The following is a 17,834-nucleotide window of genomic DNA, read 5'->3' on the forward strand; positions in this document are numbered from 1 at the left end:
TCAGGATCCACCAACAGGAACAGCATTGTGAGCAAACAACACCCCATATTCTGCTAAATTGAGAGGGAGATGAGCAGCGACTGCAAAGCAGTTCAATGCAATGGGCTCTCCTGAGACAGTCCAGTAGGATACATTCCCAGTGGAGAGATCGGAGATCAGTAGGGAGGATTGTTTTTTAAATATCAAGGTTCTGATTTAGTGTAGATACATTTCGAAAGAACCACAACACTTTTTGTAGTATATATAACTCTATGTGCAGGTAAAATCACATTCTTACAAATGCAAACATAAAAGTCTCATTGAGAACCCCGCAAGGGTGTCACGTCGCACAGTGGTTAGCACTGCTGCCTCACAGTTCCAAGGACCCAGGTTCAATTCCAGGATTGGGTGACTGTGCTGAGTTTGCACTTTCGCCTTGTGCGTGGGTTTCCTCCGCGTGCTCCGATTTCGTCCGCCAAAGATGTGCAGGATAGTGTCCAAAAGGTTAGGTAGGGTTTCTAGATTACGGGGATAGGGGGCTTGGGCTTAAGAGCCAGTGCAGACTCGATGGGCTGAATGGCCTCCTTCTGCACTGTAGGAATTCTATGATTATATTCTATGATTATATATGCAGACATATAAATAGATTCACGCTGATTAACATATAATTTTTTTTTTAAATTTAGAGTACCTAATTTATCTTTTCCAATTAAGGGGCAATTTAGCATGACCAATCCACCTACCCTGCACATCTTTGGGTTTTGGGGGCGAAACCCCCGAAGACACGGCGAGAATGTGAAAACTCCACATGGACAGTGACCCAGAGCCGGGATCGAACCTGGGACCTCGGCGACGTGAGGCAGAAGGGCTAACCCACTGCGCCATCGTGCTGCCCTCGCTGTTGTACAAATTAATAAGCAGCAGAGTGGAAAGGGATGAACCTGGCCTTACTCTGTACAATCTTCTTCCACAAACACCGGCCGTGAGGGTCACAGTGCCCAGGGCGGTTGGAGCCTTGGCACAACTTTGGTTCTATTTGCATCTTCTCACACAAGAAAGAGCCATGGGAAGCTGACCAGCAAAGAGACAAGCCAATCAGAGTCAGGATTAACCATCAGCACCGACCAATGAAATGCCGTACTGGGTATAATGCGACTTCAATGAGAAATACAGCAGTCAATAAAAAGACACATTTCAGAAGTAACTAAGGAGTGTAAAGAGGCAGCGAGAAAATTAGAAGCGGGACACAAGGGAGTGGACAATGCTCTTGGGTGGCAGGGTGAGCAACTTCATCACTCACTCATCATTTTTGGGGCCCCTATAGTTTGAGGCACGGTGTGTTTCATTGTAAATCCGCCCCGACCCAAATTATGTAAAATATCAAGGAATAAGCCATTTCACCTCCACCAGATACTCAAAATTAGTGTTACAGATTGTCCACTGCTAAATGACAATAAAATACCAAATGCGAGCAGTTTCTGCTTTGGGAACACACGGTATTGCACTTGATAATTGCACTGGTTAGGTTACAAATACAGTAAAATGTATTTGCCTAATCAAAAGTGTCAAATCTTCCAAGGATCTGTGTAAGCACACAAAATTGGTAGAATATTTTTTTGCTGTATGAAATTAGTCCCATTGATCTACTTCAGAGTGGTAACCTGGTGAGGTTTTATTAACACAGCTGGAAATGGGTTTATCATGTCAGCATTTTGAGTCAGATGTCCAGTTCTCCCCCTGTGAGTAACGTCATTTTAAGTAACCAAGATAACTTTTAAAAATACATTGAAGAATTAACTAGCCAGTTTCATTAAAAATACTTTATAATATGTATGCAAAAAGTAATTAAAATTCTCCAGCCTGTGTAACTAAGAAATTGAACTTAAATGGCTACAAATGCGTTGTATCAATGGAAACTGGCCATTCTTATTATTTTGATCTGGGAGCAGGCATTGTTGTGTGGACAGGTCTGGTTTCTGGCAAAACTACTTTTAAGTCACTTGTTGAATGTCAAGGAAACCCAATTTATGTTGGTTGTAACTTACACTTGAATATTTGCAATTGTTTGGCCACTTTTACCCAGACTGTGCTGCTAAAACTAGTGCAAACGAGCCAAAACTCTAGACCAATATGTTTCAAATGTACAATTTCATTACCTTGAATGTAAATAGCTTTAGGTTCTTGGGTAATGCCCAGTACATGCCAGGGGTCCATTGATCCATTCGGGAAGACTATCCGACTCCCTTTGATGTTAATGCCTCCATAGTTTTCATTGGTGTGTTGGACAGCATGAGCAACTACAGTGTCATTAAATGCCGGGCCGAATAAATCTACACATTGTTGAAGTTTGTAACTAAAATGGAAGAAAGAAAAAAAAACACATATTTGTAAATGGGCTGGGTACAGCCGGTCCACCAGCTGCTTGTTTCTCGGTAGCGTGCCATTCACTGGTGGCGGGTGATGTGTTAGGCAGGTTGGTTCAACGTTGACTGCAACGGGATGCAGTGAAGCTAGAAACAGACATCTGACACAGGAGATGATCCAACACTGTTTTATTTAACTAGTGAACTGCTGTACATGTTCAGCTGTGGGTTGACACTCTACTAATCTAACTGATGACCTCTTACTGGCTTGACCAGACTTACTGGGCGCGATTCTCCCAACGGGAGACTAGGGCGCGATTCTCCGCAAATGTGGAGAGTCATGAAGGCTGCCGTGAAACTGGCCGTGTTTCACGGCAGCCTCCGCGCGCCCTCCCGGGACCCGATTCTGCTCACCGGTCGGGGCTAGCAGCGGGGCCCCGTGAACCACGGCATCGCAGGCTTAGCTAAACTCGCTAAGCCCACGCGCCAAGGGTAACGGCGGCTGACGCGCACGATGACGTCAGCCACGCATGCGCGGATTGGACGGCTCCAACCCGCGCATGCGCAGATGGCGTCATCACGCATATGCGTGAAACCCGCGCATGCGTGGGCCGTTATGCCCTTCAGCCGCCCCGCGGACTGATCCAGCGGGGCGGCGGAGGAACAAAGAGTGCGCGGGGTTCGGACCCGCTGCCCGCGATCGGTGGGCACCGATCGCGGGCCCATGCCACCCTTGGCACAGCCGTGGTGCGGCCGTGCCAATCGGTGCCATAGTTCTCGAGAACGGCACTTCGCGGCCGTTTTCACGAACGGTGAGAGCAGGTGTGTTGGAGTTTGTGAAAAAGGCCGTAAAGGCCTGGGAACTCGGCCCCTTGGATAGAGGAGAATCGCTGCTTGCCGTAAAAAAACGGCGAGTAGCGATTTGTGTCGTGGGGCGGCCGTGGGGGGGGGGGGGGAGAATAGCGGGAGGTCGGGACAAATGTCAGGAAGGCCCTCCCACTATTCTCCGACCCGTCGTGGGGGGCGGAGAATCGCGCCCCATGTGCCGATGCCGGTGTGAAAACCGGAGTGTTTCACTCCGGCGTCGGAGGCCGCTCCTCGCCCCCGATTCTCCCACTCCCAGGGGGCTAGGAGCGGCGGCACGTCAATTTCGCATGCCGGGCCTTGGAGCACGCGTCAAAGCAGCGCAGCCTGAATGACGCAGCCGGTGGTGCCTAAATGACGTCACCCGCGCATGTGCAGGTTGACCGGTGCCAACCCGCGCATGCACGGTTGCCGTCCTCCCCGCAGGTGCCCCGCAAGAATGGAGCATTGATCTTGCGGGGCGGTGGAGGGAAAAGAATGTGTCTTTTAGAGACGCCGGCCCGCCGATCGGTGGGCACCGATCGCGGGCCAGACCCCCACTGAGAACCCCCCTGGTGCTCGATCCTCCCCCCACCCCCCCACAGGCCGCCCACGCAGCATTCTTGCGCTGTTCACGCCGGCAGCGACCAAGTGTGGTTGGCGCCAGCGTGAACCGGTCGGATTGGGCAGGCCGCTTGGCCTATCCGGGCCGGAGAATTGCCGCTCGACCGTTAGAAACAGCGAGCGCCGATTCTCCGAGCGGCCTGTCGTAAAACGCGACACTCCATTTTGGGGGGGGGGGTAGGAGAATAGCGTGGGGTGACAGGGTAGCGTGGCGGGAATCGCCTGGCACTCCCGCGATTCTCCCACCCGGCGTGGGGGTCGGACAATTGCGCCCACTAGCTACCGCATGATAGTGCTCACGAGCTTGTGCACTCTGACTGTCTCAGTAGCTGGGTCCTGAGAGAGGGAGAGTCTTAATGCCCTGTGGGCTTTATAGTGGTAGTGTCCAGTCTGGTGATTGGTTGTTCTGTGTTGTGTGTTTTTGGTCATCCTGTGTGTCAATCACTGCCTGTCTGCATCTCATTATATACATGAGTGGATATTATGACATCTCCCCTTTTGTAAAATAAATTTTGAACGTGGAGGTATATACATGCCTGACTATGTACAAGTGGTGAGTTAACGAACATATGTACATGGGAAGATGTCTATCATGCAGATACAGAGCAAACTGAACAAAATTTGCAAGAGTTAAGTCTATAGATTCAGTCTTTGAGTCCGGTGACGAATTCTGGGCGATCGCCGCAGAGGTGGAGCAGGAGACGCCGGCACTAGGACAGGCGGGATTGCTGGCATTGCAGTGGTCTCGTGGACAGGCTTTGATGACTGACTTGGACGTGAGGTCCGACAGTTTCACCACTTCCGGGTAACTGGAGAAGTAGTCGACCAAGAGCACGTAGTCACGCCCATTGCCATGAAAGAGGTCTCCCCCCACTTTAGACCATGGAGAGGTCACAATCTCGTGCTTTTGCAGTGTTTCCTTGGGCTGAGCCGGTTGAAGCTTCTGGCATGTTGTGCAGTTGAGGACTGTGTTGGCAATGTCCTGCTTGATGCCCGGCCAATAAACCGCCTCCCAAGCTCTGCGTCGACATTTTTCATCCCCAAGGTGACCCTCATGGATCTGTCTGAGCACCATATCTTGTATGCTTATGGAATGACGATCCCGTCTAGTTTAAGAAGGATTCCCTCAACAACCGTTAATTCATCGTTAACGTTAAAGAACTGGGGACATTGCCCCTTTTGCCAGCCATGGGCGAGGTGTTGTATCACGCGCTACAGTAGAGGATAATGCCCAATTTGCCATTCCTGTCACATAATGCTCTTTTTTCCAAGAGAGATGACTCCATTTCATTTTCTCTTGCTAGGGAGCAGCAAGCAGAGCTGTGTTGTACATGTGCAAGGCTTGTAGATATCCTTATGGTGCTGAATTCCACTGACTTTACACCTCATGTCAACTCCAAGATGTACCAGAACTGAATGAGATCCATTTCCTCGCTGTTCAGTTGGTGTGTGACAATATACAGAGGATCATGCAGGTCAAAGCTGGTGTTGTCGCAGTAGTCATGATGCTTTTATTCTGTGACAATCCTCTGTATCAGCTGCAATTGAGTCACCAACATAAACCAGAGGGTTGTAACTAGGTGCCAAAGGCTTTCCTTTGATGATTTGGCTCATAACTCATGAAAGCAAGAGAGCATGAAGTTGGATTTGAGCAGGAGCATAAGACATACTGTCATCCTGGATATATTTGATGCAGTTGCCTCTATCATTGCCAGCCTAATAACTCACAGCACCATCTCCACCAAAGATACAGGAAGTGCTGACTTTTCTATCCACCCTTGATTATTTGCTGCTACCTCCTGTTAAGTGTCACCTGGTCTCACAAGAGAGAGGGAAGAGTAAGTAAGTAAAGTCGCCATAGTCTCAGATGACCATAGGCTGCTTTCACCTATCAAGGGGAGAGCTGACTGGTGGTTATTTAACCTGAGGATCCGCACACCTCAGTTGAGGGCAAGGTTGAAAAGGCAGGGTCTTCATGAATAACCTAACCCTAACCCACGCTGCTGGCCTTGCTCTGCCTCACTAACCAACTGTTCAGCCAACTGACTTAAACCGGAGGGAAGATTATCAGTGAGTGTGTTACATGGTGTTTCGGTGATATACCTGTTAAAGCTGAATAGCTGGTAGTATGTGAAAATGGAGAGATGTGGGTGTGTAGCTGGCAGCATTGAGGGTGAGGCGGAGCATGTGAATATTAGGTATGAGTGATGAGGGGTTATGATAATCAAATCTCTTGAACTGACCTCCTTGGCTAGATGCTCCCTCTTCACTCACAGTGTGTAGAGGGCTTCCCGACTACCCGCAGAAACATGATGGCCACCTCCTTTTCACCTCCTACAGTAAGGCCTCCAGCTCTGCAACAGAGAACCCGGGAGCCCACTCCCGGGTGTATTGCTCCATAGGTGGCCAAATTCCTTCTCTGAAATATTTTCGGAGACGGTTTCACCATTCCACATGCTTTCCTCAGTAAAGATGTTGGCCGGGATTCTCCCTTTTGGGGGACTAAGTCCCCACACCCGCCGGAAAACGGGCGAGAATTATTCCGGACTTTTTCCTTGAAAGTCCAGGGTGATTCTGCATTTTCCAGGGGGCTAGCATGGACCCGGTATGCGTCCCGTAGCTCTGGCTGCCGGCGGGGCCCTGCTGTCAAGACCATGCGGCCGTGCATGTGCATGCCGGCTGCAAGTGGGTCCGTGCATGCACGCGCCGGCCCACTTTAGCGCGGGTGTCGTTGACATGACAGAGCCACACAGCGGGCCCGCGCAGAGGAAGGTAGGTCTCCCACAGATCGCGATGGCCCATCGATCAGTGACCCCCGATCGCGGGCCTGGCCACCGCTGAGGCCCCCCCTCCCGCAGTCAGATTCCCACTCCCGGAGTCAGATTTCCCCCCCCCCACCCCCGCCCCCCACCAGGACCACCACCGCAGCCGCGGGTCGTAGCTCCCACCAGGTGATACCAGATGTAAACCACGCCAGCGGGAGTTCGGCCGGACGCCTGTGGAGAATTGCCGTGGGGGCCTATTTCAGCGGCCCCCGACCAGCGCCACAACGACCATGCGGGCGTGATTGGCGCCGATTCTCCTGTCGGTGGAGAATCGGCGGCCCGGGGTCAGAGCGGCATAGCGGGAATTTCCCGCACCTCCGCCGATTCTCCGACCCGGCGCGGGCTCGGAGAATCCCGGCCGTTTTTTCCCCCCAATCCTTTAATGTGTTGACCAATACTTACAGAATATCAGAAGTAAATCACGTTTTTTTCATAGTTAGGGTTAATTATTTCTTCATCAGTTGTGTGGACAGCTGGATTACCAAACGTATCAAAACCTTGCGTGGTTAAATGGTCTGTTACTTGCTTGAGAAGTGTGAAGTTCATTATTGGTAGGGCAGCACGATTTGCTACATTTGTCACAAACAGAATCAGATTCCTTCAAATAAAATGCACCTGTGTTTTTGTCACATTTTAAATGCGTATGTGTCCAGGAGTATTGTGCATTAATATTCCTCATTCAAGTTATCGATAGAAACAGACTGGAAGCAACAAGTCACTTAGAATTCAACTTACTTGAGAGAAAAGCCAGAAAAAGGTTGCAGCGATGAATCGGTTGACTGATAATAGCCAAATTCTGTACATGACTGATAGGCCCACTGCCTACCTGGAATAGGAAAAATGCAGTTCAAATATGTAAGCAGATTAAAAAAACATTTGTCTAAGCTTCTCCTGTGGTCTTGTGGATAAATACACAACTGGAGTGATACTAAACCAAATAGTTCAGGTTTGGCTCCTGGTCTGTGGTGAGCCAGCTGGATCAGCAGTTTAATGCTACAATTGATCTCAGTGCCTGAGCTAGCAAGAGGGATCAAAAATGTTTCCTGCTTCTGACCAGAATCCAAAGAAGCCCACAAAATGCACATCTGTCAACGTTTTTATAAGGACAGTATGAAGTGCAATCATTACTTCCAAAAGTTGAGCAGCTTGCCAACACAAACTGTCTACTCTAGACTTGCAAATGTGGGATAACCACCCAGGCGTCTAATGGACAAGGAACAGAATTCCAGAAGAAGGTGGCATCTTCAGCAAAGTAAGGGAGAAATTTTGAGGGACGAAAGAGAAAAAAAAATAGCAGTTACCACTTGCAATGTTGATACGTTCTAGTTTCACAATCTTTTCAAAGACTTTGTAATACGGACATGTAAATGTGAGAGTGAGAGTGAAACAGCACAAGTCTCCTGACTGCAGCTCTGGCACACACACATGATGCAAAGCATTTCTGAAACGGGAGCATCATTTACTTCTCAAGCTGGTCAGACTCTCAAAATACAAAAAAATGAAGAATCATGTAACTCTGAGCTTTAAATTAGAAAATACAAGAGATACCATAAGAAATAGTTGGACACCGCACTACCTGGGAATTTCTGCTGCCGCGTTTTTGACCGCTCTCCAAATTTTCCCATCCCTCCTGCCACAATGCCCATCGCTGGTAGGACTGGAAAATCCCACCCCTAATTTCCTTTTATGTTATGTTGTCATTTAAACTGGTATTGGTTTTTCAGAAGCCAAATGAAAAAAGTTTATAAAGATAAAATATTGCTATAAAGACCTGAAAGTCATCTATCACTTTTTAAATGATAATTTTGAGAAGGCTGTTATTACTGTTTCTGCTAAATAATGAAAATGTTCAAATCATTTCAAAGAGGCTGTTATGTTGCATTTAATGGGAAATAAATCATAGAAAGGAATATTCATTCATCTAATGTGGTTTAGCTTTGAGCTGTTAATTGTTAATTAACATCCCTCATACAGTCTTGCACGCAGCAATGCTCACAGTCATAGTTTCCATGCTGAGTTGATCAACTCAAACTGTTTAACAATTTAAATATGTTAATGTTGAAGTCAGATCCCTAAAATTTAAATTTAGAATCTCATAATATACACAATCCACCACACAGTAATTCACACTCCAAAGTAAACCTTCAGGTCTAACATCAAGATCCAATCCAAAAGTAAAAGTTATGATATGATTAAATTAATTCAATTCAATCACATCTCCTCAAATGAGGAAAATGCAGAATGTTTGATGAAAAAGTTAAGCCCACAAAATACTTCTATACCTGAAGCACCCCAAGCACTCAGTATATCATGGATGCAACATTGCAACGCAGAATACAAAGTGTGAAACATAGCAACAATGTGCACCTTATTGTGGATGCCATAGTTGCAAAGGCTAGGCAAATAAATGAATTTTCTTCACAGCTGACACATCTTGGGCGGGATGCTCCATCCCGCCACGCCACATTCCTGCCTCACCATTCCAGCGGGATGCTCTGTTATGCTGGCTGGTCAATGTGGTTTCCCATTATGGGGCAGCCCCACGCTGTCGGGAAACCCCCCTCCCCCGGGCGCTGGCGAAACAAAGCATCCCGCCGGCAGAGAATCCCGCTCATTATTTTTCCGTCAAAAATTGTTCTCTTGTTAGGGCCTCTATAGAGCTTATCAAACGTATAAGCTGGCTTGTACATAACTGAAGCTGACCAGATTTGGATGATTGGTCAGCTTTTCGCCAATCAGGAGCAGCTTTCTGTAAAATAGTTTTCTTTCGCAATAAACAAACAGCAATAAAACAGGGGGCAGAATTTCTCATTTTGTTTCCCATTTTGCTCAGGCAAGAAAAGCAGTGTGCAGTATGTCAGCTGCACTGCTGGCTTTTCTTGCCATATCTTCCAACACTTTGGTAAAAGAAAATGCTGGATGAAGCTCCCACCCCATCACACTGTGGGGCAGGCTCTAAAAGGCCCCACCAGAAAAGTCAACTTTCCAGAGATCGGGATGCCATTTTTAAAGAGCACCCTGATTCCCTGATTTCCAGCACTAAAGATAAAAACCAATAACCCCACATAGACATCACGCATCAACCCCCTCATGCCCATAGGAACCCCTCATCCCCAATGCACATAGGAAACCACCCCACTCATGGATCACCCCCAGAGGAAGCCCCTTGGCACTGCCATTGATAGTGTACAGGCATGTCTTTTTCCCCCCCAGGGTCTGTACATGCCTATGCGCCACCAGCATGGTCACTTCGTCAGGCTCACATTACTCCAGACCTGTTGTAAACCTCGCCAACGTCGGCCCTCATCGGCAAGGGGGGAAATCTAAGTGCAGTGGGAATGATGCAGTGGGGAAGCACGCTAAAGACATGGTAATGTATTTAAATGAGGTTCCCAACTTACCTGGGTATGAACTGTGTTACGTTACTGGCAGGGGAGGGGGATGCGGAGACAATCACGTTGTGAGATTATTCTTGTTTTTGGCCTCTCCCGAGATTTGCACTCATGTTTAATCCCAGCATGGTCTTGTGTCTGTTGACGGGGTTATTAAGTATATGGCGTTCATCATCCTTGTCGACCAGCAACATTTTTCCCCATCTCTTATTTTTACAGGGTTTTCCCAGCACCTGACAGCCAGAAATGAATTCCTTAATCAGGACTTTCAAATATTGCCAGTACTGCAGAATCCATCCTACAATACAAAATTCAAGATTCAACAGCACTGCCATTCTATAAATGTGACCAAGGCCTTGGAATTGTGAATTAACTGGCTCAGTTCCTACAACAGTCAAATATAGATTAAATAACTTCAAAAAATTTCATCAGCATCTCAATAAAAATTGGGTCAATGAAATAGAAAAATAACTGTTCATTCCTCCATTATTTTTGAATGCCAAAACACTATAAAACAGATCTTGATAAAAGCAGTTTTTAAGTATTGATTGCTTTCCTACTTCCATCTGCTGCAGGTGCAGCCCAGGAGGTGTTCAACATATCAGATACAAACTTGCTGTAACTTGCATCTACACATTTCTCTTCATATGTCTTCAGTAGGAGGTGTGAAACCTTTGCATATCTCTCGTAAGGTATGCCCAGTGATGAATTCTCCATTATAGTACAGAGCACGTCAATGGTGATGTTAACACCTTTTGGGTCCTGTTTACAAAACATCCGGATAAATCATTATTGACCCTTAAAAGAAAATGCATGAAAAAGATTAAAAGATGACAACTGCCTATTTAATTCCTCACCCGTCACCGTAATATTCTTTAGCTAAGAAAAGGCTGAAGATTGGCCTAATGAAGATCTTCAGAATTACGAAGAGGGTAGATGTAAAGATACTGGGGGTGATTTTCAGCCCACGATTGATGCAGGGAGAATGGCGACATGGGCAGAAAATCGGGAAACGCAATCTTTCCGGAGAGAATGGGTAAACTCGATTCTCTCCGGAAAGATAGCGGTCGCAATATTCCCATCGGGAGACAGTGAAAACTGGAGTGTTTCACTTCGGCGTCGGAGGCCGTTCCCAGCCCCCTATTCTCCCGCCCCCGGGGGGCTAGGAGCGGCGCCGCGTGATTTAAATGCTCCGGGCCTTGGCGCCGCGTAAATGACGTCACCCGCGCAGTCGCAGATTGGCCGGCGCCAACCCACGCATGCGCAGTTGCCATCCTCCCCGTGGTCGCCCTGCAAGAAATGACGACCATTTGAGGCCCCCCCCCGGTGCAAGAACCCCCTCTCCCTCCCACAGGCCGCCCCTCCAACGTTCCAACGCTGTTCCTGCCGGCAGCGACCAGGTGTGGACGGCGCCGGCGGGAACCTGTCGTGTTGGGCAGGCCACTCGGCCCATCCAGGCTGGAGAATCGCCGTTCGCCCATTACAAACGGCGAGCGGCGATTCTCCCAGCGGCCAGCCATGAATCTCGCCGCAACGGTTTGGGGGGGGTTGGGAGAATCGCGTGCGGGTGCCGGGGCGGCGTGGCGGGACTCGCTTGGCAGCCCGGCGATTCTCCCACCCGACGTGGGGGGGGAGAATTCCGCCCAGCTTTTCTCGATTTTCCCTCCCCCTTGCCAGCGAAGTCACAAGTTTCATGGCCACAAAGGATGGGAACCTCATTAAAATACATCTGACCCCGTTTACATAATATTGTGATGTAATATTATAATATTAATACCTCGCCAACATAATGGCACGTCGGCAAGGTTTGCAACAGCTTTTCAAAAACGTGAATCAGTCGAGGAGATCCCTCCAGGGAGTAGGGCACTGCCCCCAGCACTGCCCCCTGGCACAGAGTGGCACAGCCAGGTTGGTCAGGTAAACCACGGCCACTCAGTTTTTTCTTTAAAGAGGCTCAGGATCTGAAGTGAAAACTGGTCTGTGCAACTGGAGAGCAACACGGCAGTTTTCAGTCTGAGCCTGACACTTTGAAAAAATAAGGTAAGGTTCCGCTCGTTGTTTCCAATTGCGAGGAGTCCAAAACTAGGAGCCATACTTCCTTACCAAAGAATTTGCTATCATATGGTATAGTGGACGTAAACAGCACGGATGCATTTAACGGGAAGCTGGATGAGCATAAATGGAAGAGGGGAATAAAAGTACATGCCGATCTAGTTAATGAAGCACAGCAGGGGTGACTCATGTGGGATATAAACACCGACTTGAATCAATTCGGCCAAATAATCTGTTTCTGTTCTAAACTCGATATAATTCTGTTTACTATTGCTCCCTCATTTCCTCTTATCTTTGCCACTGCTCACACAACAGCCAAACGCTTCCATAATGATATGCACATTCTCAAGACATTTCAGTAGGCCATCACTAACACGCCCACCTTTCTCACCGAACAAGCGGGGGTGCAGTGTTCAGGAGCAGATGAGGATAGGAGGAAGACGAGCATCTACTCATGTTCTGCCATCACTCCTGTAGAAGGTCCTGAACACTGATAAACACTTGAAGAGAAAGTATTCAAAGGGTATGGAGAACGAGCAAAAAAATTAGGCTGGAGCCATTGCAAATTGGACTTTGACTTTAGTTCTCTTAAAACTATTAATGACAATATTATTGTCCTTGATCTTTCTGAGGAGAACAATCAGCTCAAAAATTGTACAATGCTTACGTGACTCCGATTTTTTTATTAAAGTGAGATACCAGCTCAATATAAGCATGTTAAAAATGTTTCGGGGTTGCTGGGTCCGAAACCCCACAATCCAATAACAGCAAAAAACTGACACCTATCATATTTCTTTCATAACTCTGACCCACCATAGTAACAAATGCTACTGCCAAATTACCACACTGCCTTCTGATCTTCTGCTACTCCTCTTCAATGCCCACTCCCATACAAAACACTAATTCTGCTCCTGTAGCCTTCTTAAACACAATATGAGTACAACACACACATAACCTAGGAAGCTGCACCTCATGAAGTACTGCCAAAGGATCAAAGATTGACATTTAAGGACCTAGGAACTACACGAGACAGTTCTACAAACAATTGTCCAACTGTAGCTTACCCAAACATCATCACCTACTATCTCTTTTGTACCTGGACCTCGGGTCAGACTAGTTGGGTGGTTATGCTGAGAGATGGGCTGGGTTAAAATTCTCGGTTCCAAAACACTAAATTGGCTTCGTGGGCGACGGTGGTGCAATGGTTAGCACAGTTACCTCATGGCATTGAGGACCCAAGTTTGATCCCAGCTCCGAGGCACTGTCCGTGGGGAGTTTGCACATTCTCCCTGTGTCTGCGTGGGTCTCACCCCCACAACCAAAGATGTGCAGGATATGTGGATTGGCCACACTACAATTGTCCCTTAATTTGGAAAATGCTTAAAAAACTAAATTGGCTTTGGGAGTTGGTTTCAATTTCGAGAAATTGGCTTCAACTATGAACAGTTAGTATCGTAAATAAAAAACATTGTCTCCGAATATTTTTAAAATCATAATTTTTCTTGTGGTATTTAAAATCGGGAAAAGGTGCCGTGGCTGCTGAGGCAGAGAGGGGGGAATACAAAAAGTGTCCAACTGCGCACGCCGCTGACTGCCAAGTGTGAACTTAGCGCCTCGGATCATATAGGTGCCTCCCCAGGCCACCCCCCTAGGTACCCTCTGGCCCCAGCCAACCAATCAGTGGGATGAGAATGCTCCAGCGCAACCAGTGCCATCTTCTTGGCTGGAATGAGGGTATCTGGGGAGTGGAGTGCCTATATGCAGCTCCTGCTCGTCAGGTTCTCTAGTGCCTATCCCAACCTCATCGTATTACACGGCAGCATGCATTGGAATTGCACTAGTTCCATGTAGTGCCCATTAGGATGTCCAGAACCTCTCCAAGACCGGTGCAATAGAACGCTCACAATTCAGTCCCAGCGACACTGTGTCTCACAAATGGAGAATCCAGCCCAGTTCGTATGTCAGTCAGACATGAAAAGGATATGTTAAAAAAAGTTGCTTGCCAGAGAGTGAGTACAGCTAGCAAGGTGATTTTTAAAACATAGGTAAATGGTGACCACTAAATCCAAATTTCTTCTTTTCTAGGACTCCTAGAAAAGGCAATTCAGAAGTAGCAACTGCAGTGTTTCATGAAGATCTTGGTAAGTCTAAAGGTAACATTTACATAGCACAGTGAAACGACAACTATTAGGTTAGTTTAGAGGTTTATGCTGATAACTTATCATATTTAAGAATATTTTAAGAAACCACTCAGGTTGGAAAAGAAAGAAAAGCACGTTTTGCTGAATTCTAGAAGAAACATATTTATATTGAACACATATGTGTTGCAGCTAGTTTAGGTGCAAGGCAAAGTTGGCCAGATACACAGACAGTCATTTACACTTCAGAAAATCCCGCACTCCTATGTATACAAACTAGTACAAATAAATATCGCATGTCTGTTGGAGCACTTACCTCAAAAGCTCTGTTGTCCTTATTATATTGGACCACATCCATGAAATTCCCAGCCAATGTCTCCAATAAATAAGCAGAATCCATTTCAGATTTTATTCTAAGTTTTTCGCATAAGCTGAGAAGGTGAATAGTGTATGATTTAAAAAAAAAGTATTTTAAAATTCTAAGAAAACAAAGAGCATGGGTTAAAATATCAATTTATATAAACAAGACCTACTTGACAAATCATGAACCGTTTTCAGTGTTGAATGTTCTGTTAGATATTTATCAAGGTTCATTAGAATATTTTACTGCATTTCAATTCAAAAGAGACATTCAATAAAACACATCACCGATACAGAGAGGAAGTATTCTTTCAGTGATCAACTGGGCTTCTAAGAGGGCAGCATGGTGGCGGAGTGGTTAGCACTGCTGCCTCCTGGCGCCGCGGACCCAGGTTTGATCCCGGCCCTAGGTCATTGTCCGTGTGGAGTTTGCACATTCTCCCCGTGTCTGCGTGGGTCTCACCCCCACAACCCAAACATGTGCAGGGTAGGTGAATTGGCCACACTGCATTGCCCCTTAATTGGGAAAAGAAATTAAAACAAACTGGGTTTCTAACTTGAATGCAAGGGACAGAAGAGTCAGCAGCTCTCTACCAGACTGTCCACATACTTTCCCATGTCAGACTTAATCGGAGCAGAGGTGGGAAAATGGCATGTCTATGCTCCAACCCAATTAAATGTCACCCCTAACCAAATTCACCATTGGGGATGGCATTAAATTCCAACCCTAATTACTGCAGAAGGAGGAAGATTTTGCTAAGAGTCATGAAGCAGTAGAAATACTGTGAATATAGTTAAGGAGCAACAAAAGACGCAGGATTCTGGTCAGAATTCTCTATTGACCACCTGATGGTAGTGATGTACTGGAGGGAGGAGATCTGTATATAGGGAAACATGTAGCAAAAGTAAAGTGGTCACAACAAAAGTTTTGAATTTTCACATAGACTGACAGAGAAAAGCAGAGCAGTGAGTAGTAAAAGCAATGCATTTCTAGAATATATTTGGGTCCTAAATGATTGTCTCCTTATCCTGAAACTGTGCCCTGGTGTTCTAGATTTTCCAGACAGGGGAAACAACTTTTCAGTGTCTACCCTATCAAGCCACTTCAAGATTTTGACCAGAATCTTCCTGTATAGGTGTAGTGATGGCCAATCAACTGTGAGATAGTGCAAAATCTGACTGCTCCCACCTGGAAAAATCCACTGGTGTCAAAGTTTAGGGCAATGGTGACCTGACAGCCATTAGCAGCAATGTTGTTGCCTTGCTGTGAAGCTGCAGGTTGGGTTGGAGGATGTGCAGCTATCACCTCCTTGGTAAAATGTAAGTATCTCACGCACTGCTCCTGGCTGAGGTGGCGAGTGGGAGAAATGCTCCCTCAAGACCCCTGGTGAGTAGGGCCGTCTATAAAGAGCCTTCCTCCTCTCTCTGCGTTGGTTGAATTCTCTGCTGCCTACGCTCCATTTCAAAGTCATGCTGCTTCTCAAGAGATACTGCAACTGGCCTCACTTCAGCTAACCAGGCAGTAAAGGATAGAACTGGAGCCAAGTCTTCACACATGGAAGCTTTAATTTGCAGAGACACACTTCGCAAATAGGCACCTGCAAATCCTACTCAAAATTTCAGTCTGTTTCCATATGCAGCAGCACAAAAGAATAAAGCATTAATGTTTGATGCACCATCGATTGCACGCGAGGCGAGTGATTTACCAATGTCAGGCTTTAATTAACTAGAACACAGCCTGGCGATCGTCTACAGTGGAAAGGAACGATCGTCAGGCTTCTGAGCATTTATACCTCGTTGATAGAGGCGTGGTTAACTCAGCCTCTCGGCCAATCGGTCGAGAGGCACATGACCGACCAGGGCAATGGTAAGCCGACGTTCTGGCCCAATGGCAGACGAGTATGCAGATCATATCATCACATTCACCCCTTACGGAGAAGGAAGGCGGGGGGGGGTGTGAACGAGACCCGGGAGGGGGGGGAAGAACTGATGATATGAGTAGCCGTCGGGAGAATAGTTTTCTCTCCGTAACCTTGTCGAATTTGGGGGCTTGCCACTGGCCCAGACATAACAATATTTACAAAAGGAAGTCCATGGGACCGTAGAACTCTAGATGGAATCGATCAGTCATTTGGTGGTCCTTGACGTCCTGGCCGAGCGCCGTAGTGGAGGAGGTGTCGTCGGATCGGCTGATTGTCCTGCTGATGTCCTGGAGTCCGGGAGCGATAGACCTCGAGTAGTCTCCGTCACCTGAGCTGGCCGCGGAGACGCCATGGATGAGGGATGGGGAAGCTGAGTGGGGTGCTGGGGTGAAAAAGGGGAGGGGGGGTCTGTGGTGGGGGGGGGCTGCACGCCGGCGGGTGCCAGGTCCCGGAGGGAGACCGTGTCCTGCCGACCGTCGGGGTACTCCACATACGCATACTGCGGGTTAGCGTGGAGTAACTGGACATGCTCCACCAACAGATCGGACTTGTGCACCCGCACATGCTTCCGGAGCAAGATGGGCCCGGGAGTGGCCAGCCACGTCGGGAGAGGGGATCCGGAGGACGACTTCCTGGGGAAAACAAGAAGACGCTCATGAGGCGTCTGATTAGTTGCAGTACAGAGGAGTGAGCGGATAGAGTGCAGTGCATCGGGGAGCACATCTTGCCATCGGGAAATAGGGAGATTTCTAGACCGGAGGGCTAGTAGTATGGTCTTCCAGATGGTACCATTCTCCCGCTCGACCTGTCCGTTACCCCGGGGGTTATAGCTGGTCGTCCTGCTAGAGGCGATGCCCCTGTCGAGCAGGAATTGACGCAGCTCGTCGCTCATAAATGAGGACCCCCGATCGCTGTGAATGTACGCGGGGTAGCCGAACAGTGAGAAGATGGAGAGTAGGGCCTTAATGACGGTCGATGTGGTCATGTCGGGACAGGGAATGGCGAAGGGGAAGCGGGAGTGTTCGTCGATAACCGCCAGGAAGTAAATGTTGCGTTTGTTAGAGGGAAGGGGCCCCTTGAAGTCAATGCTAAGACGTTCGAAGGGGCGGGATGCTTTGATCAGGTGTGCGCGCTCGGGGCGGTAGAAGTGCGGTTTGCACTCGGCGCAGATGTGGCAGTCACGGGTTACTGACCTGATTTCCTCGATGGAGTAGGGCAGGTTGCGGGCCTTAATGAAGTGGTGTAGGCGGGTCACCCCTGGATGGCAGAGGTCTGCGTGGAGGGAGCGGAGGCGGTCTATCTGCGCGCTGGCGCAGGTACCGCGGGACAGGGCATC

The 17,834-nt window shown here is 47.8% G+C and overlaps 1 protein-coding gene and 1 long non-coding RNA gene across 3 annotated transcripts in view; one reads left to right on the forward strand and one right to left on the reverse strand.

Annotated features, from left to right (window-relative positions):
• The window catches only part of LOC119976734, a 91,660-nt gene that overhangs the window by 18,163 nt on the left and 55,663 nt on the right, over window positions 1-17,834 (forward strand). The window contains exon 2 of the long non-coding RNA XR_005462983.1: window positions 14,164-14,219. This is a non-coding gene — a long non-coding RNA (uncharacterized LOC119976734). The remainder of the gene's footprint in view (window positions 1-14,163; window positions 14,220-17,834) is intronic.
• The window catches only part of prss16 (serine protease 16), a 91,184-nt gene that overhangs the window by 10,902 nt on the left and 62,448 nt on the right, over window positions 1-17,834 (reverse strand). For both annotated transcript variants that reach the window (XM_038817462.1, XM_038817460.1), the window contains exons 5-8: window positions 14,533-14,647; window positions 10,587-10,788; window positions 7,370-7,460; window positions 2,136-2,332 (exon numbers count right to left, since the gene is read on the reverse strand). In XM_038817462.1, the coding sequence (XP_038673390.1) occupies window positions 2,136-2,332; window positions 7,370-7,460; window positions 10,587-10,788; window positions 14,533-14,647 (605 nt within the window). The remainder of the gene's footprint in view (window positions 1-2,135; window positions 2,333-7,369; window positions 7,461-10,586; window positions 10,789-14,532; window positions 14,648-17,834) is intronic.

Source organism: Scyliorhinus canicula, chromosome 13 (assembly GCF_902713615.1).
Source record: "Scyliorhinus canicula chromosome 13, sScyCan1.1, whole genome shotgun sequence".
Classification (NCBI taxonomy): domain Eukaryota; kingdom Metazoa; phylum Chordata; class Chondrichthyes; order Carcharhiniformes; family Scyliorhinidae; genus Scyliorhinus; species Scyliorhinus canicula.